This window comes from Saxophila tyrrhenica (genome assembly GCF_035928015.1).
Source record: "Saxophila tyrrhenica strain CCFEE 5935 chromosome Unknown scaffold_12, whole genome shotgun sequence".
NCBI classification, from domain to species: Eukaryota; Fungi; Ascomycota; class Dothideomycetes; order Mycosphaerellales; family Extremaceae; genus Saxophila; species Saxophila tyrrhenica.
In genome coordinates, this window is record NW_027041744.1 from 469,527 (window position 1) to 492,594 (window position 23,068).

At 54.5% G+C, this 23,068-nt stretch overlaps 10 protein-coding genes across 10 annotated transcripts; 4 read left to right on the top strand and 6 right to left on the bottom strand.

The window, feature by feature from the left end:
• Positions 1-369: 369 nt before the first annotated feature.
• On the bottom strand, positions 370-2,033 carry LTR77_007755 (uncharacterized protein; the record flags this gene model as incomplete). Its single annotated transcript, XM_064804992.1, has 4 exons — positions 370-1,032; positions 1,082-1,417; positions 1,468-1,592; positions 1,643-2,033. The coding sequence occupies 4 exons, from the start codon at positions 2,031-2,033 to the stop codon at positions 370-372; spliced, it is 1,515 nt and encodes a 504-aa protein (XP_064656834.1).
• A 725-nt stretch (positions 2,034-2,758) lies between these two features.
• On the bottom strand, positions 2,759-5,089 carry LTR77_007756 (uncharacterized protein; the record flags this gene model as incomplete). Its single annotated transcript, XM_064804993.1, has 2 exons — positions 2,759-4,998; positions 5,065-5,089. The coding sequence occupies 2 exons, from the start codon at positions 5,087-5,089 to the stop codon at positions 2,759-2,761; spliced, it is 2,265 nt and encodes a 754-aa protein (XP_064656835.1).
• Positions 5,090-5,484: 395 nt separating this feature from the next.
• On the bottom strand, positions 5,485-7,582 carry LTR77_007757 (uncharacterized protein; the record flags this gene model as incomplete). Its single annotated transcript, XM_064804994.1, has 2 exons — positions 5,485-6,340; positions 6,393-7,582. The coding sequence occupies 2 exons, from the start codon at positions 7,580-7,582 to the stop codon at positions 5,485-5,487; spliced, it is 2,046 nt and encodes a 681-aa protein (XP_064656836.1).
• Positions 7,583-8,591: 1,009 nt separating this feature from the next.
• Positions 8,592-10,265, top strand: LTR77_007758 (uncharacterized protein; the record flags this gene model as incomplete). The annotated part of the gene is made up of 2 exons (XM_064804995.1): positions 8,592-9,260; positions 9,411-10,265. The coding sequence occupies 2 exons, from the start codon at positions 8,592-8,594 to the stop codon at positions 10,263-10,265; spliced, it is 1,524 nt and encodes a 507-aa protein (XP_064656837.1).
• Positions 10,266-10,972: 707 nt separating this feature from the next.
• On the top strand, positions 10,973-11,355 carry LTR77_007759 (uncharacterized protein; the record flags this gene model as incomplete). Its single annotated transcript, XM_064804996.1, has 2 exons — positions 10,973-11,098; positions 11,149-11,355. 2 exons carry the CDS (start codon positions 10,973-10,975, stop codon positions 11,353-11,355), a joined length of 333 nt encoding a protein of 110 aa, XP_064656838.1.
• A 73-nt stretch (positions 11,356-11,428) lies between these two features.
• On the bottom strand, positions 11,429-13,082 carry LTR77_007760 (uncharacterized protein; the record flags this gene model as incomplete). The annotated part of the gene is made up of 3 exons (XM_064804997.1): positions 11,429-12,214; positions 12,262-12,496; positions 12,553-13,082. 3 exons carry the CDS (start codon positions 13,080-13,082, stop codon positions 11,429-11,431), a joined length of 1,551 nt encoding a protein of 516 aa, XP_064656839.1.
• Positions 13,083-13,746: 664 nt separating this feature from the next.
• On the top strand, positions 13,747-15,379 carry LTR77_007761 (uncharacterized protein; the record flags this gene model as incomplete). Its single annotated transcript, XM_064804998.1, has 2 exons — positions 13,747-13,882; positions 14,025-15,379. 2 exons carry the CDS (start codon positions 13,747-13,749, stop codon positions 15,377-15,379), a joined length of 1,491 nt encoding a protein of 496 aa, XP_064656840.1.
• An 80-nt stretch (positions 15,380-15,459) lies between these two features.
• Positions 15,460-16,639, bottom strand: LTR77_007762 (uncharacterized protein; the record flags this gene model as incomplete). Its single annotated transcript, XM_064804999.1, has 3 exons — positions 15,460-15,862; positions 15,914-16,270; positions 16,326-16,639. 3 exons carry the CDS (start codon positions 16,637-16,639, stop codon positions 15,460-15,462), a joined length of 1,074 nt encoding a protein of 357 aa, XP_064656841.1.
• Positions 16,640-17,111: 472 nt separating this feature from the next.
• Positions 17,112-18,870, bottom strand: LTR77_007763 (uncharacterized protein; the record flags this gene model as incomplete). Its single annotated transcript, XM_064805000.1, has 2 exons — positions 17,112-18,682; positions 18,735-18,870. 2 exons carry the CDS (start codon positions 18,868-18,870, stop codon positions 17,112-17,114), a joined length of 1,707 nt encoding a protein of 568 aa, XP_064656842.1.
• A 329-nt stretch (positions 18,871-19,199) lies between these two features.
• Positions 19,200-22,824, top strand: LTR77_007764 (uncharacterized protein; the record flags this gene model as incomplete). Its single annotated transcript, XM_064805001.1, has 3 exons — positions 19,200-21,334; positions 21,456-21,725; positions 21,906-22,824. 3 exons carry the CDS (start codon positions 19,200-19,202, stop codon positions 22,822-22,824), a joined length of 3,324 nt encoding a protein of 1,107 aa, XP_064656843.1.
• Positions 22,825-23,068: the final 244 nt, after the last annotated feature.

Here is a 23,068-nt window from a genome sequence, read left to right on the forward strand (position 1 = left end):
CGTCCGTCGTCAATAGAAGGGACCAAGACGGGCGCGTGAATGCCTCAATATCTGGCCAACGACTTGTCATTGTCGACAAAAAGATCAGAGTATGAAATCAACAGGACTGTCGAGCAGTAAAGGCTTCGAGTACATATACTCGCAACGTGAGCGCTCATGAGCAGGTTTGAGCATGGGCGGAGATTGCAGATTCGGGGACAGAGAGGCAGAGGATCCGAGTGATCATTAAACATTACAGCTCCTACATTTTCACCTCCAAAGTTCCAAAACCACATCGCTCATATTATTCAAACAGACACCATGATGTTGCCCCATACTTATGTAAACAAGGCCAAAAGGTCTGCTTCATATCTCGATCCTTAACTATCATTAGTCCAACGCCAACTGCTCCGCACCCACGGTAACGGTCTGGACTACCACCACACTCGTGTATGCGTAGCTGACGCAGAGGTTGCCACTGCAAGAGATTGACGCGGTGGTGCCTTCGGTGGTCGACAGAGGGGTAGTTGGAATCGTCAAAGGGCTGGAGGCTGTCGTGGCTTCGGCGGTTGGCGTTGGAGGACTGGCTATGGGCTCCGGGGCCGCAGGGGTCGCCGTGGTGCTGAAGCCGGTGGTCGGTGTGGCAATCGTCGGACTGGCAATGCTTTGACTAGCCGTGGTCGGAGGAGTAGTTGCCAAGGTTGGCACAAGGCTCTCTGGACTTGCATTCGGTGAATTGCGGCGTGACGACAGAGACGACCGCACGCTGGGAGCCAGGCTAAGAGTCGTCGAAGAAGCGGGTGCAATGCTCGGAACAACCGGCGCCAAAGACATGGTCGCAGTGCTGCTCCGACCTTGGGCATTCGACAACGCAGTGGTACCAGATCCAGTACTGATTGCTGGCGTGCCCGAAGAGAGGGACGTAGTCGGCCGAGGGGTGGCGAATGTCGTGGTTTGGAACACCTTGAGGTAGTTCACCTCCCAGTAGGAATTGACGAAGGATTGCGGGCTGCTTGCTACGAACATGTTGCAGCTCGCCCAGCCCTGGATCGCCTGTTAGCATGGTCGGCTTTGATGCTTTGCAACGGGCAATGGTACGTACATCATCAGGATCCAGCATCGGACACCCATTCGCCTGCCACACATTCCCAGCATACTGGCCGCAAAAGTCAATGTTGAAGACTAGCGACATGTTGTAAAAGTGCTGGTCGAGCGCGCAGCTGCCCTGGAAGTTCGCGGCGGGCAAGCCAAAATCCTCAACCACAGGCGTGCCGGCGACAATCGAAGCAGGAATGGCCTCACGCGGGAAGAACCATACACGGATGGCTCTGGATGTCCATTCCATCGCGTAGACACCTCCTCCGTTGGCATTGAAGCTGTCTCCGGAGTTGTTGGCTGAGGTCTGGACGACTGTACAGCCAGTGATGCCACCTTCGATCTTTTTGGAACTGTCAGTAGGTGAAGTTCGGATGAAGGGTGGTCACCTACACCGCAATCGGCGGATATCAAAGTGCCTGTCTGTCCTGCGCCGGCGATGGAGCATCCTGGGGTAGTGTGCAATGCCATGAGGTTGTTCGGTACATTGTTGGTATACTCAATGATGTCGATCTCGCCTTCGGCTTCAGTCAGCCCTCTGAAACCCCACATCCAAGGCAATACTCACCACTCTCCGGCCACATCCCAGAGCCCAACGCCCAGAACGCTGGCCAAGTTCCACATTGGTTGGCAGGCACATGCGCCAAATCAGCAATGAACAGGCCATGCGTCCAGCTCTCGAGCGTAGTGATGCGAATCGAAGGCCTTCCGAGCGGTGATGTCGGGTCGAAGATCTGAGTGGTGTCGACACCCCAAGTCGCTGAAGTGTTGGTGACGTTGATCATACCAAAGCCTTGTGCGGCTTCCTGGGAGACATACTGGACGAAGCCGTAGGTCGGGTCCCAGGAGTTCCAGAAGTTGAAGTTCTCGAAGAAGGTCTCGCCGGCGAACGTGCTTTGGAGCTGGTATTGAGCGCTTGCTACCCCTGCAAAGGTCGTGATGGCGTGGAAGGACCGCATGGTGAGCTGTTGGACGGAGAGACGGTAAAGACCGGAAGTGACTGCAATTGCGGTTGAGAGGAACCAAGAAGAGAGCGACTTTGCCAAATGAAGGACAGCCCAAGAGACAACGAACACAAATGAAGGAATGACCAAAGAGCGAACGGTAGAGGAAGAGAGAGAAGGCGTAAGCAAGACAGAAAGACGGAGCAGAATGTTGAGTCGAGGCATGGAAGTCGCAGCAGGCCTCCACGTCAACGCTGGACGAATATGGGCAAAAACGAGCTCAGTCAACCGCACCTCCTCCATCTGTTAAACGCCGCATCATTCTGACATTCCTCTGCAACGTACTTCACTTGTCTTTTCAGCACTGAATGGAATGGCGGGCAGCTCACTCGACTGCCACGCAGAATTGGCTGCCTGCAATTCCAATGAGTGGGAACGATGCATCGTGGTCTTCGTTACGGACATCAAATTGATCAAGCCTTTGCTCAGAGTCTCTCTTGTCATACTCGATGCAAGCAGGGTCGACGGGGATGCTGCTGTCCTAGGCTTCGGTAGACTCTTGTTTGTCACGCCTGGAAGACAATGACTCGCCTGGCGCTGCTGTGAATTTCCATCACTTTCCAGTGGTACAGGGTGCCCATTAGCACAAATTAGGCCGCCTCCGCAATCGATCAAGCTCACTGATGGCCGCCAGTTCAACCCAGTGGGTTTCACAGGTAACCCTCACGATGAAATGCCCTTCATGTCGGCGCATTCCCATCCCCTGCGGCACTCATCTGCCAATCGAAAGATTCTGGCATCCCCATCATGTCCAGGGGCATCGTAGACCAGTCCTCCAGCCCAGTCAAACCACCCTGCGACAGCGCGTTCATATCACCCCACATCTGTAAGAAGTCGTTGTCCAGCTGCATTTGGTTGTTCGGGTAGGGGTATGGCACTGGCTGATACGAGTCGAAGTTCGACATCTGGGCACCTTCGTCTGGCGTCAATCCGTTCTCTTCGCCGTGGTCTAGTGCTGCCGTCGTCTTCGCTACGTATGCGCTGATATTGTCGTAGACCTCAGGATCGTCTTCTGGCGAGGTTTCCTCGCTGCTCACGTGTTCAGTGACCCTGAAGGCAGCGGTACTGCTCTGCGCTCGCGACTTGTCTGTGTTCATTGGAGCCGACTGTGTCCCATGGGCGATATCAATAGCAGGCCGCCCCGTACCGTCTTGCTGGCCCTCAAGCATCTGCGGATTCAAGCACCACTGCCTCAGCTTCAAAAGTAGAGCAAGAAAGATCGCAGGTACTCTCCGCTGAGCCGATCCTACGATAGATTTGACCTGTACAATAGCCTTGTTCATAACCGCGTCGACCTTCAAGCTGCTCTTGTCAATAACCCTGCCGATCTGAGAGCCAGGATGAGCGGTAGAAAGACACAACTTCGCAAGGATGAATGCGGCGAACGAGATGCGGACGTAGATGAACACCGGCAATGCTCGGCCTTGCTCCGGAGGCATGCTGGTAAATGTGTTCATCAGACTGTGAGCGCTTGACACGCAGTCAGCTACTGCTGTTGCGAGGACCTTTGTCGGGATTGAGGATGCGTCGTCTCTCCGATCCCATTGATGGACTGGTCCCATTTGGTACGGCGCTTTGAAATCTTCAGGTGAATGATCCACGTGTAAGGCCACTTCATGGAGGTAGATGCGGATGCTGTAGAACATCATGGTTACAGGGGGAGATAGGCACGAATCAGGCGTGGTGGAATACCAGTCGGTGAGCCGTTTCTCGAAGTCTTTCAACATCATCTGCGTGCGCAGCTCAGTGATCGAGGCAATGTCTCCCGGATCGTCGTACGAGAACGAAGTACAGATCTCTTCGGCGATAATGTTCAACCTCACCCAAGCAGCCAGCGTTCGATCCGAAGGCACAGAGTCTGAGGATCGTTCAAGGTAATCGAGGCAGTCTCGGATATAGCTAGAGACCCGGAGCATGTTCGGCCTCCTCAAGCTCATCGAGACGCTGCCGCAGACGAGGTAGCAGGCGAGGTATGTCCTCCGGCTCTCCAGACTCGCAGTATCTGGACTCGTACCTCTCGAACGCGGTGTCATCGACAGGTCAGGGTTAGAAGCGTCCTCAAGATGATGAACGCGACCCTGCCTTGAGGGCTTGTTTCCGAAAAGATTGCGATGCGGAACAGGTCGTGTCCCGATGCCGATGTCCAAGGCCATCGTCGCAGCCATATGAATGTATTCGTAGTACTTCAACTGGCCGAACCTCGTCGGCGGATGGTACCACACCGCGCTGATCAGAAGTGCCTGAACGAGCTCCAGGCTCTTCTCGCACTGAACAACGTGCCTCTCAGCATACATGTGCAATACTTCCTTGTCCAGCACTGCAGAGAGCTCAGAGTTCTCTTTGCCAGCAGCAGCCGCGATGATTGCCAAAAACAGTGCAGGCTTCGTCTTCCGTAATTCATCAGCTGTAGTTGACTCCGGTATGACGACAATGGGATAGATAGGACACAGATCGGTGCGATACGATTCAAAGAGCTGTCTCGCGGTGGCCATCGATATCAGACCGGTTTGAACTACATCCTTCGTCTCTGACGGCTGGTTCGCAAATCGAGAAGGCCACAACGTCGGCCCTCCATGTTGCCTCGAGAGATTGCCCTGTGGTTGTACACCCGAACTCGCCTGAGCCACACTACTCTGACCGTACTCGCCTGCCCTGACAGGTGCCTGCAGCGAATTCTCTTCAAACCACAGGCCAAATGGCCGAGGCGACAGTCCAACATTCCTCGTAGCATTGTTTTGACCCGCAGACTTGGCTTCCTTCTCTTTTGCCTGCAGCGCCGCTCTCATCGCCCTCATATCCCGCTCTAATTCTGAGACGCGCGTGTCTGTACGTTTCCTCTGCCTTCTCTTCTGCAACGGTGTGAAGACACACGTCCGTCCCGCCCTGGCGCATCGCTGGCAGGCCTCCGAGTCGGCGGTGTCTAAAACGCATCGAACTTTTTGCCCGCGACAATTTGCGCATGCTCGATGCGACGGCACTTCCGTACCGGTGAGGTCCTGGACTGCGGCCATTTTGAGTCGTCGGTCGACGAACTATAGCCCAGCTGTGCGGGTGGTAGACGAGATGACTTGGGTGGAAGGCCCTACGTGACTTAGCCCTTTGTTCATCATGCACCTCGCATGTTATGGAGATCTCCAAACTCGAGTCAAGGAACGGTTACGTGTAGAAGTAGAAAGGCGTTAAAAGTGCTGTGTTGGAGGCAGAGTCAGCTTGCTTGAAAAAGCGGCCCCTACCTTAGTGGGACGATCACATGCACGAGATTCTGCTGGCAGCCAACAGGTATGTTGCAATCAAAGGAAGATATTCAGAGCCTATGGAATCATTTCACAATACTCCATCGCTTCCCTTAGAACGCAAATCCCTTCGACATGATGCCATTCCAGACACCATCGCAGTACACCCTCTATCACACAGCCTTCGCCTTTCCCTTTCCCTTGCTATGCACCTGTGCTTCGGGCACTTCGTACGCCGGAAGACCGAACCCGTCCATCTCTTCACCACCGCCGAACATCTTCGAAGCAAGTACACGAGCAGCCCCAGGTGCGAGCAACGTCCCGTGCCGTCCAAATCCATAGCACAACCACACCCCGTTCGAGTACCCATCCGCACCATTCGAGGTCGAGATGCCTAGAGCAGAAGCCGGTACTCGATCGATGATAGGCGCGTCTCCGTCCGCAGTGCTAAGCTCAGAACGACCTGCAGCCTGAACCTGCTTCTTGTCCTTGAGATTGAGGCCTTCGCGGTTGAGGTATGGTGCCGTCAGAGCTCTCAGCTCGTTGGTCTTTGCTGCGCGAGCTTGGAGGGCTTGTTCCGGTGGGAGTCTGACTTTGCTCACGGCAGCGCCGAAGCCTGTGACTTTGACGGTATTGGCTGTGGGACGAGCGACCATGGTGATCTGATCTTGGAGTTTCCTTTCGGTCGCGGCTGCTTTGGGAAGGCGTAGCGCGACGTCGTCGATGGCAGACTCGATGGTTGCAGATATCGTGAACCAGTGAGCGGCGCGTATGTTGTTGTCGATCGAGACTACCTGGTTGGCGAAAAGTTGGTCGAAGATGTAAGTCGTGAAGGGACCGGCTGCCAGGATCAGGTTTGAACACGAGAGTGCCTCGAAGCTGCCTTCCTTGCTATAGTCCTGGAGATGTATGCCGGTCAGCTTCGAATAATCGTCGAAACTGGTATTTGCGATCGTATGGTTGAAGCGGAACGAGACGTCGAGGTTCTGGCACTCGGCAAGGAGCCACGAAGCGAGTTTGGTCGAATCACTGCCCTTCTGTTAGCTGACACCCAACATGAGATAAGGCGTTCACTACTTACAGACGCCCAAGCGAGCCTTGACTCGCCTGCAGGTATACATCCTCGCCACCGGTGAACCAGGACGGAAGGTCCTCTCGATCGTACAGACCATCTTCGTAGACGATGAATGATGTTTTGGCACTGAAGTCTAGCTTTTGGTGTGCATTTGGCAAGGCGAGTATACCCAGCCAGGCCTCTTTAGCTTTTTGAGCAAGCGAGTGCCACGCTTCAGGCACGTCTTCAGTACTCAGAATCCCGTCGCAATGGGCCGATGCCGCCTGACAGACAGCTGACTGGACGTCAACTACGGTAATGTTGTAGGCTGCCCCTGCCTTCTTGGCCTCGAGGGCGAGTTGTCGAGCGACAAAGAGGCCGACAAACCCGGCACCAAGGATAGTGATGTGAAAGTCGTCTGCTGTCGGGTGAGTTCCGTTGACAGTTGTGATATCATACCCTGGGGCTGCATGCGAGACTGTGCTGATCGCTGAAGTCGTGTCCTGCTGCTGATGATCCACCTTTGGTTTCTTACGTGGCGTTGCTTCTTCTCCGGGAGTCTCGTCGGTGCCGCCCCGTACTGGCTGACGCGTTGCCAGCTTGCGCTTGCGGGGCGCGCGTTGACCTGGTCCATCGTTTTCGGCTTTCGTTGACGGTACGAAGTCATCTTCCGGCTTGCCAGCCGTCTCTGAGGGAGAGGGGACGGCGGCGGACTCGGGTAATTCCTTTGCAGCTTTCTTTTTTGGCTTCGGCTTTGTGATCCCCTTTGTTCTAGCTTCCCTCGTAGCAGCAGCAAGCTTCTGCGCTTCACGTGCGCGAGCCTCCTCTTCGAATCTCTTGGGTGGCGGCGGCTGGGAGGCCTGCATATTGGAAAACGCAGGGTTCGTCTGCGAGAGGCCGAACCTGGGGTCGCACCAGCAGAGCACTTCGACATGGTCTCGCGAGGCAGCCTTCTGGTAGTCGCTTCTCGTTGAGTTGCTGTCGAGGCATTCCGAACAGATGTGGCGCAAGCACTTTTTGCACCGCCAGCTCCACTTCCGAATTCGTTCTTCACATAGTTTGCACTTTTGCGTCTTGATCTTCATCTGCTCCCAGCCATCTACTACGTTCAGCTGTGTGCCGTCGTCGTTAGTCAGCACCTGCTGCGATTCCTGCTTCGCCGTCCCTTCCCGGGGTTTCTTAGGGGGACCACCCTGATCCGGCGGCCCTGTCGACATGGTGAGGATGCAGTTGTCAGGTAGCGGCGCCGAGTCTCGAGGAGGATCTTGAGACCAGATGGAGGTGGCAATCGGGGTGTTTGGCGGTCCACAGTTGGTGCTTGAAGTTCGAATGGTTTTTGTCCGCCCGCCAGGCGCAAGATCTTTGTTGAAATGGTGTGGGACAAACAAATCGCGTGCCAAAAGCCGGTTGCCTTAGATATTAAGCCGCGTCAAATGCTTGCTTGCACAAGCGGTCATATCGTCTCGTGAATGGATGAAAGCCACACTTACTGCGCCAGGCAAACAAACGTGCCTCGCCAAAGCTGCGTCATGCTGAAGGCATATGCATTGGACATTGGGGACATACCTAACGCGACCCACCTTAAACACACTGATCTGACGGCCACTGATGTCGAGTCGGTCCAGGAAATGCCACCGACATAGCCCGGCTAGAGGCCGCTCTGCTAGTTATACCAATATATCATCCACCGCACGGCGCGTCGATGTACTCGAAGACGACGCGTATCTTGAACACATGTTCTCATCCGCTTTCAACATGACCTTGTATTCGTAGCGGCCACGCTCCATGCACGCGACTCGAAGACATTGAAGCGTCAGCGGTTCGACCTCCCGCTGTCCGGGAAAAGACTGCAATCATGTGAAAGCGCACGGCAGCGTCAGTGACAAATGAGGCTTGCAAGCCGCTTTGCTGCCCATGAACAGCCTGATAAACGACGATAGTACTCCCCATCCTCCTGCAGTAAGAGCAGGAGCAAGAGGTGGAGTGGTGGCCGTCGCAAAGAAATGCTACGACTCGACGAATCAGATGTCAGAGTTCTCGAGACACGCGGACCGGCGTATCCTGTAACCACCCCGATCCGCTCCAGCGGCGGCGTCATTGAAGGCTCCAGGTCGCAGTGGTTTCCTCCAGAGGACAAGTTTCCATACACGACACGCTGTAGGGCCTTCTGTATATATCCCACCGCTCGCTCGACTCAAGGCTCTCGACTGCTTCCCACAGTACTCGATGGCACCCTACCTCCAGCTACTCGGCGGCTCTGCCGTGCTCGCTTACATCCTGCAGAGATTCTCGCCATATCCTATTGGAACCATTCTCACGACGGTGATCTTATTCTCAGCATCGTTCACGGCCTATGCGTTCTGGTATGTCGTGGTGTATCCAAAATTCCTCAGCCCGCTTCGCCACCTACCAACGCCACCGGACAATGCATTCTTTACAGGCCAGACAAAGCAGATCATGCGAGAAGCGTCCGGCATACCCATGAGAAAATGGAACGATACCGTGCCCAACGAGGGCTTGTTGCGCTACAGCAATTGGTTCCAGGATCGAGTGCTAGTAACCGGACCCAAACAACTTGGAGAAGTGCTGGTGACGAAGAACTACGACTTTGTGAAGCCAAGGCAGTTCCGCCACAACCTAGGCCGCATACTAGGCGTAGGCATCTTGCTGGCGGAGGGAGATGAACACAAGATGCAGCGGAAGAACCTCATGCCTGCATTCGCGTTCCGCCACATCAAGAATCTGTACCCTTCGTTCTGGAGCAAGTCGCGGGAGATGACGGAGTGCGTAGCTGAAGCCTCCAAGTCGACAGTGCCGCATTCCGAAAAGTCGAAGTCTGAGGATAGCGAGAAGGCGGCAGCAGATGCACCTCAACACGCACCAGGCGTTCTTGAGGTTGGCAATTTCTCTTCCCGAGCCACCCTGGATATCATCGGACTCTCAGGTATGGGACAGGACTTCGACTCGCTCCACGACGAGAACAATGAACTCAACAACACCTACCGCAATATCTTGAGTCCCAGTAGGGCGAGCATCGTCCTCTAGATCCTTGGTGCGTTCGTTCCGCCGCAAATTCTTACGCGGCTGCCGATAAAGCGGAACAATACCATCGATGGAGCATCACAGTACATTAAGCAAGTTTGCCGGGATCTGATCGCCAGCAAGCGCGCCAAGCTGGCAGAGAAAGAAGAGACAGGTCTTGATATTATCAGCGTGGCCCTTGAGTCCGGCGGCTTCACCGACGAAGAGCTAGTCAACCAGATGATGACGTTCCTCATCGCCGGTCACGAAACCACCGCAACAGCAATGCAGTGGGCGCTGTACCTTCTATGCAAGAACCCAGAAGCGCAGGAGAAGCTGCGACAGGAAGTTCGGTCTAAGCTCCCCAGCCCTGACGAAGACCTCACGGCTGCAGAGTTGGACAACTGCAACTACCTCCGCGCTGTCTGCACAGAGACGCTCCGTCTTTGCGCGCCGGTCAGCCTGACATTGCGAGTTGCAGACCGCGACACGAGCATAGGCGGCCAGTTCATACCCAAGGACACGACTATCATCCTCGCCCCCTGTGCGACCAACACCTCCAAACAACTCTGGGGCGAAGACGCTCTCGACTTCAAGCCTGAAAGATGGCTCGATGCCGATGGGAAGGCGAACAACAAGGGCGGCGCAGAGTCGAATTTCGCTATGATGACGTTCCTTCATGGGCCGCGCTCGTGTATTGGGCAGAAGTTCGCACAAGCGGAGTTTGAGTGTCTTCTTGCTGCTTGGGTGGGCAGGTTCGAGACTACTTTTGAAGAGGGGAGTCCGTTTATTGACAATGAGCCGGAGATTAAGGGTGGGATAACGTCGAAGCCGAAGGGCGGGCTCTGGGTGCGGTGTAAGGAGGTGGGAGGGTGGTAGGCGGAAGTTTTGCGTCAAGATATCCTCACTCGGCTTTACCCAGGTTCGAACTCTATGGCATGTATAGAAGCAGAGTTATCTTCTACGAGCTTTCTTCGGAGATGCAAATGTATCCAAAAGGGTCCAGATCCGCACGCCCGCGAGGCCGTCTACTTCCACTTAGATTTGCATCCTTTCATCAAGCTCTCATACTGCCCATGTTGAGACCATGAGATATCTGAGTAGCCTTCACCCGTCAATCCCGATGGTGAAGCGTCGCACTCCGGTCCTGCCCGACCATGACTCGCCGGACGAGTTTCTCAAAATGGCAATGACTTCCTAATCGGGCAAAAGCTCTGCACAGGCAAGAGCAATAACGCTCCGAGTTGTGAGGCATAACGTTATGGATCTCCGTGTAGATATATAACTGAGAAAGCCGCGATCTATCTGCTCGTTCATCATCCAGTGTCTCGAGAAATACACAGCAATCCCCTGTATCCACTGCTGAAATACCCAACACAAACATCAAACATGGCATCTCCCACCCAACAACCATACAACTACTCCCTCCAATCCATTCCAGCCGCCTTCATGCTCGGCATCGTCCCGCATAGCTGTACGTAACTCTTCCAACGCCCTCCAAAACCCAAGTGTAACTCTGACCTCCAGCAACAACAGACTGCCTCGTCCGCTTAATGGCAGCAACCCGCGGCCAGATCTCCACCGCCATGCCACGCACCAACCTCGAAACCTGGAAGACCAAGCTGCCCACGGACCTGTGGAACCACCTGGCGAGAGCACGAGGAGCGCATTTGAATTCGATGGAAGTGTTCCCGCTTTTTGCCGCTGCGATGGTACGTCTCATCTTGAAGTGGTGTATCGCTCAAATGCTGATACGATGTAGGTGGCGGGTAATGTCGCGCAACTGCCGGCGAGAGATATGAACTCCATGGCTTTGTCGTTCTTCGCCGCACGCACGCTGTACATGGGGTTGTATTTGGCGGTAAAGAGCGATACGCTGGCGTATGCGAGGACGGGCGTGTATGCTTGGTCGATTTCGATTCCGATTATGGGGTTGTGGAAGGCTGGACAGGTGCTTGCGAGGGACTGAAGTCGTGTGAGGTGACGTAATGGATCGGAGAGCTCGAGAAGTTTGCAGTGCATCCAACCAGGCGTGCTTCTCCTCAGCCGGTCATCCTGAGAGTGTTTGACCACGCGTTATAGCGAATCCTGACGGCCATTCTTCTTTCCTCGTCCGAAGAGTACGCATTCTGTTCCTCCCACTGAGCCTTGGTAAGCATGACCGTGTACGCCACGCCGACTTCATGACCCGAGAACAACCACGAGTGCTTCGGCGAAGGCTGCTTCTGCAGGTCCAAGATCAGATGCGCGAGAGCCTGGGTTTCCTTCTCGAGCGACATTCGTTGCTGATCGCACACCGCCGCCAATAACCGCTTGACGATGGCAAGACATTCCAGCGCGCTGCCGAACAGCTCCCTGCGCAAAGCGAGCTCCTTCGGAGGCGGCAAGGCCAGCGACAGTCGAACGCAGTGAGCCTTGTAGTCTTCCATCCAGTCAATGAAGCCCCGATGTGCCGTGCGACATCTCTGTTCGAGAAGAGACAGCGCGTGGTCGTTGAACAACTCGGGCCCGGTGATGGCTTCACCGACATCATGCCAAAGGCCGGGCAGAGGAAACATCATCAGCCGCGCGTTGATGGTCAACGCACTGCGGTCATGGAGGAAGTCGGACTCCTGGGTCAACGAACGGTACAGAGCGCTCCACTCCTCGCCCTCTAGATAACATGGCGTGTTATTGACAAGACACTCCGACACAATGGGCCCTATATGAGCTGCAAACAGGGCTTTCTCAAACTCCGACACGAAGCGATGTGGCGTGCGATGTCTAATTAAGCGAGCAGACCCGCTAATGTGATGGGACCATGCAGTGTCTCGGGATGGGTCTAGAAGCTGTACATTGATTAGATTGATCAGGACTTGGAAGGGCGCGGACTTACCTCATGCAGACTCATCAGCTGCGTGGCACAGAGTACATCTGCCTCTCCACAAGTCTCCTCATTGGAGATGGCGGATTGCAGGCTGCGGAGCGCTTTGGCGTACAGCTTCAGATTGAGCTCCTTGCATGAATAGTTGGGTATGAGGGTGGTCTTTGCCTTCGCTAGTAGACAGTTCGTAGCTGCGGTTATCACTTCACTGGTGCCATATATGCTTGGCACGTATTGCAAGTAAGACCTGGGGGCTGGGGTTAGCTCGTCGCAAGAAACGCCATGGCATGGAACACTGCATACCACTGCTGCTGTCCCAAGAGACCGGCCAGCCGTGTCGGGTCCGCCGACAAGATCGGGATAGTGCTCTTGCCGACATTAAAGTTTGTCAAGATTGACAAATCCGCGAGGTCGACCTTGAATTTGGCACGAGCAGTCTCGTAGTTTGAGAACAGATTGATTGCAGCGAGAGACACGCCACTGCTACCCTCATGCAGCAGCGCCACGTTTACGGCCTTGCATCCTGTTCGGAGGGCCTCGTCGTCGTAGACCGTGGGGTCGGTGTCGCTGGTCGAATCAGATGAGTTGGCCTTAGTAAGGTCGAGAGTCGCGGAGCTTTCGCGACTGCTGTGCGGTCTGACTACAGGCCGGATTTGGACATTAGTGTCCTCGAACAGAGGCATCTGCCTCATGTTGACGCGGCCATAATTCCCCCGTTTCTTCCTGGCCTCGCCGACATCCTTCATGGCTTGCTTCCGGATGATGCGCCTCGCTCGTGGGTCATCAACTTTCGGCCCCGAGACGAGGATGAACGGGAAGCTCTTGGTGCTCATGGTGGTGGTGGTGGTGGTGGTGCTCATCCTGGAGGAATAATTTGTGATCAAGGGCTTGAATGGGAAGGTAGTCGACTAATGTCTACGATGCGAGCTTCTCCAGGGCGGCAGGCGATGCGTTTTGACTCAGCACATACTGACTGCGTCCTATGTTTGGCGTTGCGTACGTAGAACACCCGTGGTTCTGGATTGCGCTGGACTGCAGCAAGAATGCTTCCGGCAAGGACGGTGTACAGATAGATTGGAAGGAACTGCCAGAGTACCGCTGCCTCTTTGTGGACTAGCACCGGTGGGGCTTGCTGACTGATGACCGCCAGTTGTTGGTCTTCTCAACGTCTTTAATCGTGGACCTCCATTTTATGGACTTTCCATTCAAGCTGATCGAGCATGCTTTCCGGATCCACGGGGTGACGGGGCGATGGTTATGGAGCGGTCGGATCTGACTGTGTGGATGGCGGCGACGCAAAGTCCAGCAGATGTCGCGTCCATCACGAACTGGCGTCTCCCCACCGCTCGTCCGATGCGCGGTAAATCACGGCGAGGGCGCGTGCAGGGCAAGGGACGGGGAAGCTGCTGTATTCTCTTCCAAAGGCCATTCTCCAGGATCCTCATAGTGCCGGTAAGGGATCGAGGTACTATCCGGTGAATGCGAAGTCATGATGGTATGAAGAGCGTGAGACCACGTCGAGGCATCACTTCACTTCACCAACACCAAGTCAAAGACCGACGCCTTGGCGAAGATCTCTGTGCCGGCTCCAATGCACTCCTCAGTGAGGTCACCACGAGGGGGACGTTACATGGTGTGATGAGAACGAGGGCGCTGACCTCCAGTAATAATAAGATGGTAAGTGCTGAACCACTGAATGTTCCAACAATGTACACGCATGACCATGCTCCAAATACGTCTCTTCGTCTTGACGATCGGTCTTCACCTTGCGGCAGGCAGCGTCGACACCCGACTGTCGCCAATCTACGATGAGAACGTCCATGCAAGAATCTGGAGGACCGCGCTGACAGGTCCGCCGACACTCTTCGACGATGATGGTTGGCCTCAGTACACCCAGGGGGCTCACAACAACACTCCGCCCAGCGATACCGAACCGGGAGTGTACGTCAGCACCGCAGCCGATGGTTGGACGGCAGGCTTCTTTCCGGACTCGCTGTGGCAATTGTACCATCGCCGGCGAGATCTGCAGTCTGAATTAGCATTCAAGTCTGAGCCAACGTTGGAGGACTGGCTAGCTACTGCTCAGGACTGGACAGATCCTCTCATCGCGAACAGAAATCTGACAAACACGCATGACATTGGATTCCTCGCCAAACCGTTCCAGAGCGCTCTTCGCTTCAACCGTGAGACCAGATGGCTGCCCGTGTTGGGCCAAATGTCATACAATCTGGCCTCTCGCTTTGTCCCGACTGCCGGGGTCATTAGATCCTGGGACACGGACAACAGCTCTTACTCATCTCGTGGCTCCCATGAAGATTCGGTCCTTGTCATTATCGACAACATGATGAATCTTGCCTTACTGATGCAATCCGCCGTCGAGTACACTCACAATGACAGGCTGCGCGAGATTGCAGCATCCCATGCCAATCGCACTCGAGACAACCACTTCCGTCCTGACGGCTCTTCCTACCACGTGTGCGATTACAGTGGCTCTACGGGAGACGTGTACCTCTGCCGCACCGCGCAGGGCCTCTCTGACAATAGCACTTGGGCACGAGGGCAGGCGTGGGCAATTTACGGCTTCGCAGAGATTTACTCATTGACGAAAGATCCATCGTATCTCGAGACAGCCATGCGAGCAGCAAACTACTTCATCGAGCATCTGCCGCAAGATGGTCTGCCGTTCTGGGATTTCGATGCTCCTTACATTCCGAATGTGGCGCCTCGAGACAGCTCTGCTGCTACGATAGCGGCTAGTGGACTCATGCTCTTGCAACAGCAGATCGACAGCTGTGGTCGAGCGGCAGGGGCGCAAAACTACACCGATGCTGCTACCAGACTGCTCCGTAGTGCTACAGAACTGGCTCTCGCAGGCGAGATCGGTTTTGAGGACATTGACCAGGCCAAGCCTGGCGCTTCGCTTGGTGCGGTCACTGAGATCGATACACCGGCGAACACAACAGTGTCGAGTGGGTTTGAAAGCATCCTCATGCATGGTACAGCAAACAACAATCCCAATGCTGGCGATGGCAGGAGCTATGATACTGGACTTGTCTACGGCGACTATTATCTGATCGAGGCTAGCAACAGATTGCTTGAGATCGCACGAGATCGCAAGTACGAGAAATAGGTCCATAGGTATGATGGTACAAAACATCTTCCATTTCGTTAGAGAGCAACAAGCATACATACAGCTCAGTCGTGCTGAGATCAGTTCTTCTGGTCAATATGCGTACTTCCCAACGCCATAGCCTGCTGGAAGATCCACTCCTTCGCCTCAACCCCCTCTTCATCCATATCATCAGCCGGCGGTACGCCCTTCCCCTTCAGAGTCTTCAACCTCGAGTGGTCGACTGGCCGCACGAAGTAGACGATGCTGTATCTCGGCCACTTGCCTTGCTCGCCGGGAGAGGGGATGACACGATGCCTGCCGCTGCACAGTACACCGTTTGTGAACTTCACCGCCGCATCGCCGAGGTTCACAATAGCGCAACCCTTCTTCGGCTTCACCCAGAGCCATTCGCCAGGGACATCGGGCTCGAGCGGACCGGCTTTGCGGGAGCTCTCGGACCAGACTTGGAGGCCTCCAAGCCAGTTCATGAGGATGGTGATGCTAGATGCTGTGTCAGTAGGTGTCTTCAAGAAGTCGATGACAGTAACTTACGTCCCAAAGTCCGTATGACTAGGCGTCTGAATCTCCGGCATCTCCACCGTCTTCCTCGGCGGCCCCCTCGTAAGCCTCACATGATCACCTGCCCGCTCCTCAATCTTATGCCGGCTCTTGATCTCCTCGGGATCGATGCCGAGCTGTCGAGCGAGAACGTCCATCACGAGCATGCCGATGCCGTGCGCGGAGCGAGAGTAGTCTGCGAACAGCGACTTCTTCTCCATGATCTCCTTGGGCCATGGGCGCACCATTTCGTTGTCCGGGACGATCATGTCGTTCTTGCTGACGTTGAAGAACTCGGCGCTGTCGCGGGTGCCGGTGGAGTCGACTTTGGTTGCGCCGAGCATTTTGTAGCTGGGGTTGTGTTAGCTGTCGCAGTTCAGTCCCGCGAGAATGATTGGGAGCGTACCCAAACAGCTCCTTCTTGTTCGGCGTGAACTTCATCTTCTCCTCGTTTGGTAGAGCCATAAACCGTTCGCCAACGCGTGCAATCTCCTCCGAGCCCTTTAGGATGGTTTCGCCGGACTCCGGCCCACCAAGCTCAAGGTAGAAGAAGCCACGGCCTTTGCATGCTTCGAATACTCGGTCTTCTTCAGTGGAATCATGGTCGAGGAGCTTTTGCAGGGAAATGGTCTTCAGCTCGACTCCCGGGAATTCTTGACTGTCTGGGAACGGAGGGTATTGTTCGGGCGTGAACTCGGTGTAGTCCTCTCGGTGCGGCATTTTGAATCAATGGTACAGAAGTGTTAAGAGCAAGAAAGCGGAAGTGCGAGGGTGAACGGGATATGGAAGAGGTGTGGAGAAGACGAGTTGTGATATAGTTACGGAGATGATGCAAAGCTCGATGGAAACTGTCCGTGATGTAGCCAGACGGTGGATTCAGTGTGATCGGTGTGGTGTTCCGCCTTCGTGCAACGAGAGCAGGTAAGAGAAAGTGGCGTTGTTGTTCGGCAGACAGACGATGCGAACCCTATGTAGATAGGTACATCCCCCACCATCCCCGCAGTTGCCCGCAACACTGGAACGGAATAAGGGCGGTTCTGTTCCGTGGCGCGTCTGCGATCATTTCTCTGGCACGAACTTCACTCTGGACGCGAGGGAAGATGCTTTACGTTGTTTGAAGATGTCGCCAGTATGTAATCGAGAGATGCATCTGTTGGGTGCGAAGTAGTTGCCACTGACAATCGCCGTGACCTCATCCGTACAACACATCCTCAACATACTCCGCGGTGATCGTTCCGTTATACAACGTAATGCCCTCAGTATCTCTGTTGACCGTCCCGTCGTAGTCGTTGCCATTGAACGGATCGTCCAGGGTATAGTTCGCAAAGCAAGCAAAATGATAGTTCGCCAACTCTTCCGCTTTCGCTTGCGAAGCCAGAAAGTCCTCCATCGCACACATCCCATCCGTCCGTCCAGCACATTGTCCACCTCGGATGGTGTCAAGAGGCAGGATGCCATTGTTCAAACGCATGCGGATGAACTTGTGTGGTGCGTTGGCAGGGTCGTAGCCATATTGTGTTGGATAATACTGTGTCCGAGCATTGTGCTGTTCGAGAGGGTTGGGATCCGCACAGCCGATGACCTCTGTAATAAGACGTCCTCCGAAAGGTGTGATCTTTGACAGGAAGAAGTGCCGGTCCGGGTCGGGAGGATAAGTATTCAGATCCGGGTGCTCGCGGAAGTAGTCCAAGCTCATGGCGGTGAGTGCAGAGATGATGATATCGTCGTGCGTGAAGTCTGCGTAGAATGGTCGGCCAAGTGGGAAGTCCTCTCCGTTTTTGGTGATACTGGCGTTGACAGAGCTGTTGCTGCTGTAGATGTACTCGTTTTGGAGGCGAGCGAGGAGTTCTTGGAGGTATCCTATGCCCTGCGCGCGGCCAGTTGGATTGCCCCAGGAGTAGTCGTAGTAGTACTCGGCGTCCAAAGCAAGCTCGAAGCCAGCCCATTCATCCTCAGTGAAGAGCGTACAGAAATCGCTCCTGCCAATGTATCCGGTCTCGTACGCACATATCGATTGCATTGCGAAGGTGTCGTTGACATTGAATTGGAAGCCTGCAGGGGCATACTGATTCATCCTCTCCGTGGCATCGGCCAGGTACATTGGAACATAGAACAAGAACGCATCATCGTCGCCGATGAGGCCCAGTGGAGTGAAGAGGTCTTCGAAACAGGAGTCGTACGCCGCGAGGGTGTTGTTTTCAGTACCACCTTCGGGAATGATCACCACATCAAAGAGTGAGCCGTTGACAAAGTTGTCCAGACCGGGCATGGGCGTTTCGTAGAAGGATGGTCCGAAGAAGCCAAGAGCCCACGATATTTGGGAGTTCCACATTCGAGACTGGCTAGTCGTTCGTAAGACTGGCTTTGGGCGGGCAGTTGCGTTCTCGTAAGAAGCGTTGTATTGCAGCTGGCCAACAGTAGCATTGAGAACTGTTCGGCCGTAGCGGTTCCAGAAAGCCACGCCGGACTCAAACTCGGTGCTGGCGCCAATGCCTGTGAGGTAGGACTCGCCCACCTGGTACTGGTAGGAGTTTAGAAAAGCTAGTGGTCCTGTGAAAGACGAGTTCGAGCTTGATCTCGTCTGTCTTTGAATCTTGGCTGCAAACTTCTCGTCGTTAATGCCATCGTCGAAGTAGCTGCTTGGGAATCGTTGCGCGTGGCGTTGAAGGCTGTGTGCCTGTTCTATCTGACAGCCATTCGGAAGGCCAACATTGTTGACGCCAAAGGCGCTGTCGGCATTGTCTCTATAGGGTGCTATTTGACCTGCAAAGACACTTAGAGCCTGCCTTTATGCAGAATGCTGAAGCGTTCTTACCCCAGTATTGCGAGATCTGATTGATGTCGGTGAGTAGCTCAGCGATCCCATCCTGTCTGGTGTGCAATTGCTGTGACCCAATTGCGGCCTGTGCAACAACCAGAGCTCCAATGATCATCCCAATGACAGAATGCATTGTGGCGAGGAAGAACTTCACCGCGTTCCACGAACGAACAATACCGAGTCCTCCCTGCAGTGGAAAGCGTATGCTCTCAAGGAAAGGACTTACGGGAGCAAAAATGGAGGATAGAAAGGGACTTACTTTCGATCTACTCAGAGCCCGCAGGTTACCGACAAGAAGATATGGCAGCGGCCGAATGCTCAAAGTGAGGTGACGTTGGGTCGCAAAAGCAGCAGATCCAAAAATTCTGCTTGGTCCAAGCTCACAGGGAAATCTAAATCTGCGACAGCTTTTCCAACCCGCGTAGAAATCTTACAGACACCCTCATTTTCCACTTCAACAATATGGACGAGCAATTTCTGTCCTTGCTGAGGGCGTTGCTGGAGCCGAGTACTGAGGTTGTCAAAAATGCAACCAGCCAACTGAACCAGACGTACTTCAAATCGCCCTCCGCAATCCCAGCGCTCATACAGATCATCTGCAATCATGACCAGCCTGAGCTACGCCAGCTGGCCGCGGTAGAGGCGCGCAAACTGGTCTCGAAGCATTGGAACTCACTACTGGAAGATCAGAAACCTCAGCTCCGGCAAGCGATCCTGCAATCCACAATAGACGAGGACAAGCCACTCCCCAGACACAGCAAGGCGCGCGTGGTCGCGGCCATCGCGAAGATTGATCTTGAAGATGGCCAATGGACAGAGCTGCCGGGTGTGTTACAGCAGGCCGCCACGAGCAGCACGGCGAAGCACCGTGAGGTTGGGATATACATGATGTACACCCTCCTCGAAGCCATGCCAGACATGTTCCAGGAGAACATGGGCCAAATGCTGACCCTCTTCAACCGCACCATCCAAGACCCCGAGTCCGCTGAGGTGCGGGTGAACACCATGTTGGCTCTGTCTGAGCTAGCCCTGGTGCTCGACACAGAGGAGGACGAACAGAGTCTCAGAGCCTACCAGAGCACCATTCCTCATATGGTCAAGGTCCTGCAATCTACCATCGAAGCGGAGGACGAAGTACGCGCTATGCAGTGCTTCGACGTGTTCAACAAGCTGCTCTCCTACGAATCCGCCTTCCTCAACCAGCACTTCGGCGACTTGATCCAGTTCTTTATCCAAGTCGCGTCAAGATCCGAGATCGACGAGGACATCCGAAGTCAGGGATTCTCGTTCCTCATGCAGAGTGTGCGTTACCGCAAGATGAAGGTGCAGAGTCTCAAGGTGGGCGAGCAGATGATGTCAATGTGTCTGCAAGTCTCTACAGAGCTCGATGCTCTCCCAGAAGACGAGGACGATGTTTCGCCAGCTCGATCTGCTCTTGGACTGCTGGACATCTTGGCAGAAAGTCTTCCACCAAAACAGGTGGTGGTACCGCTTCTCAAGGCGATCGGACCCTACGTTCAGGCTCAGGACCCCGCCTACCGAAGAGGTGGCATTCTCGCCCTCGGAATGTGCGTTGAGGGTGCTCCTGACTTCATTGCTACACAGCTTCCAGAGATCCTTCCTCTGATCCTACACCTTCTTGAAGACTCGTCAGCCAGCGTGCGGAGTGCGACGCTCAACACAGTCGCACGACTGGCTGATGATCTTGCGGAGGACATGGGCAAGGAGCACGCTCGCCTGATACCAGCACTCGTCAAGAACTTTGACATGGCAGTCCAAGGGATGCGGACTGCTCCAGCCTCATCGAAAGAGCATGATTTGGACGTTTACATTGTCAAGGGCTCTTGCATGGCCGTGGACTCGCTCATTGAAGGGCTCGATCAGGAGGATGCCGCCAAATATGTCACTGAGCTGGTACCTCGCTTCGCGATGCTCTTCGAGCACGAGGATCACAAGATCCAGATGGCGGCAGTCAGTGCGGTAGGGTCCATCGCATCTGCTTCTGAAAAGGCCTACCAGCCGTATTTTGAGCAGACGATGCAGAGTCTGGGCAAATACATAAATGCCAAGGACAGCAACGACGAGCTCGAACTGCGTGGCATTGTGGTCGACACACTCGGGAAGATCGCAACTGCTGTTGGTCCAGAGCAGTTCCAGCCATACGTGCAGCCACTCATGGCCTCATCTGACGAGGGCCTGCACTTGGATCACCAGAGATTGAAAGAGACAAGCTACATATTGTGGTCAACATTGGCTCGTGTGTATGAGGAGGAATTCGAAACATTCCTCCCTGGTGTTGTCAAGAGCTTGTTTGCGTGTCTGGAGCAACAAGAGATCGATTCCGAAGTACAGCTCGGCGCTGAGGCATCTGACCTCGTTGGCCAGGAAGTCACCATTGCCGGCAAGAAGATCAAGGTTGCTGGAGCAAACGGCGTGAATGAGGATGACGCTGATGCCTCCGATGTTGCGCAGGCTCTTATGGATGCTGGAGAAGACGACGACGACGACGACAGCGATGATTGGGACGATCTTGGGGCTGTGACGGCTGTCGCCATGGAGAAAGAGATCGCAATTGAGGTGGTTGGTGATGTCCTCACGTAAGTCGGGTTTATGAGCGGAAAGGTTCTCCAAGAGGCGGCCAAGGTTCGATGACTTTGCGGCGCTCTTAGCCTTTTCATAGTTGTTTACGTTTCGAGACGTCTGCTGACACCACTCCAGGCACACCAAGTCGAAGTACATACCACATATGAAGCAGACGATTGCGATAGCCGCCCCACTACTGGAGCACACCTTCGAAGGCGTGCGACGCAGTGCTATCAGTACCTTGTGGAGGGCATATGCCTGCGTCTGGGGCCTGGCGGAAGACGGCGGCATGGAGAAATGGCAGCCCGGCTTACCTGTTCAAGTCACGCCCGGGACCGATCTAACACAGCTGGGTGAAGTGGTGATGAACGGTACGCTTGCCTTGTGGGAAGAGGAGATGGACCGGTATGTGCTCCAATTTCTTGCGTTCCTTGCCTCCTTGTCAGTGATGAATATGCTACGCTACCCAGCTCACTCAGATGCCCAAGGGCAGGTGCTGTCAATCGTAGAGGCTGTTTCTGAGACTTACACATTTACAACCATTTGGACGTTCGATTTGTCTGAACACAACTGACACATTCTCAGGGCATGCGTCACCGAGATCAATCGCAATCTCGCAGCTACTCTCAAGCTCTGCGGACCCGCCATTCTGACGCCCAAGCAAGGCACCACCACGTCGACACCGCTTGAACAAATTACGGCACTTCTGCTGCTATTGCTTCAGAAGCAGCACCCCTGTCAAAAGGACGAGGATGATCTTGATGGGGAGATGCCACTGGACGAGGAGTCAGCGGAGTACGACTGGCTTGTCATCGAGACTGCCCTAGAAGTCGTGGGTGCTCTTTCGACTGTACTCGGAGAGATGTCTGGCGAGCTATGGCCTATCTTCGAGACACCGCTCATGAAGTACGCTTCTTCGCAGGAGCGATTCGAGCGGTCTTCTGCTGTCGGCACAATGGCCGATTGTGTCCAGTCGATGGGCGCGGCTTGCACGCCGTACACTCAGAAGATCATGCGTGTGTTCGTCAAGAGACTTTCCGACGAGGATGCTGAAGTGAAGAGCAACGCTGCCTTTGGCACCGGATTGCTGTGCGCCAAGAGCACCAACGACAAGGAGGTGCTGTCCAACTACAACACCATCCTCGGCAAGCTGGAGCCTTTACTCGATGCCTCTTCGACCGGCTCTGATGATGCGCACGCCCGGCTACTGGACAATGCCGCTGGTTGCGTCAGCCGGATGATCAAGAGGAGTCCACAACACGTTCCACTTGAGGATGTCCTGCCGCGCCTAGCGGAGATCTTGCCGCTGAAGGAGGATTACGATGAGAACGAGCCGGTGTACGACATGATTGTTACTCTCTACCAGCAACAGAATCAGGTAGTGCAGCGTTTGACGCAGTCCTTGATGCCGGTGTTTGAGAAGGTGCTGGGGCCGCCGGAGGAGCAGCTGAGTGAGGAGATGCGTGGGAAGGTTCAGCAGCTTGTGGAGTATGTTAGGAGGTAGAGCGGGTTGCTCATAGAGAGGAAGGTTAAGGTTGATGACATCTTTGACATGGGTTTCTAAGGACGCTGATGAATGATGATCACGAAGACTACGATGCTGCATAACGGGAGGGAGGGAAAGAGAAGGATGGAGTGATACCCAGGAAGCATAGACGTTGCTAGAGTTTGAACCAGATTGTTTACAAGTATAACTCGTGCCACCACTACGGTTGAATCGAATGATTATGATGTTGTCAATCATACAA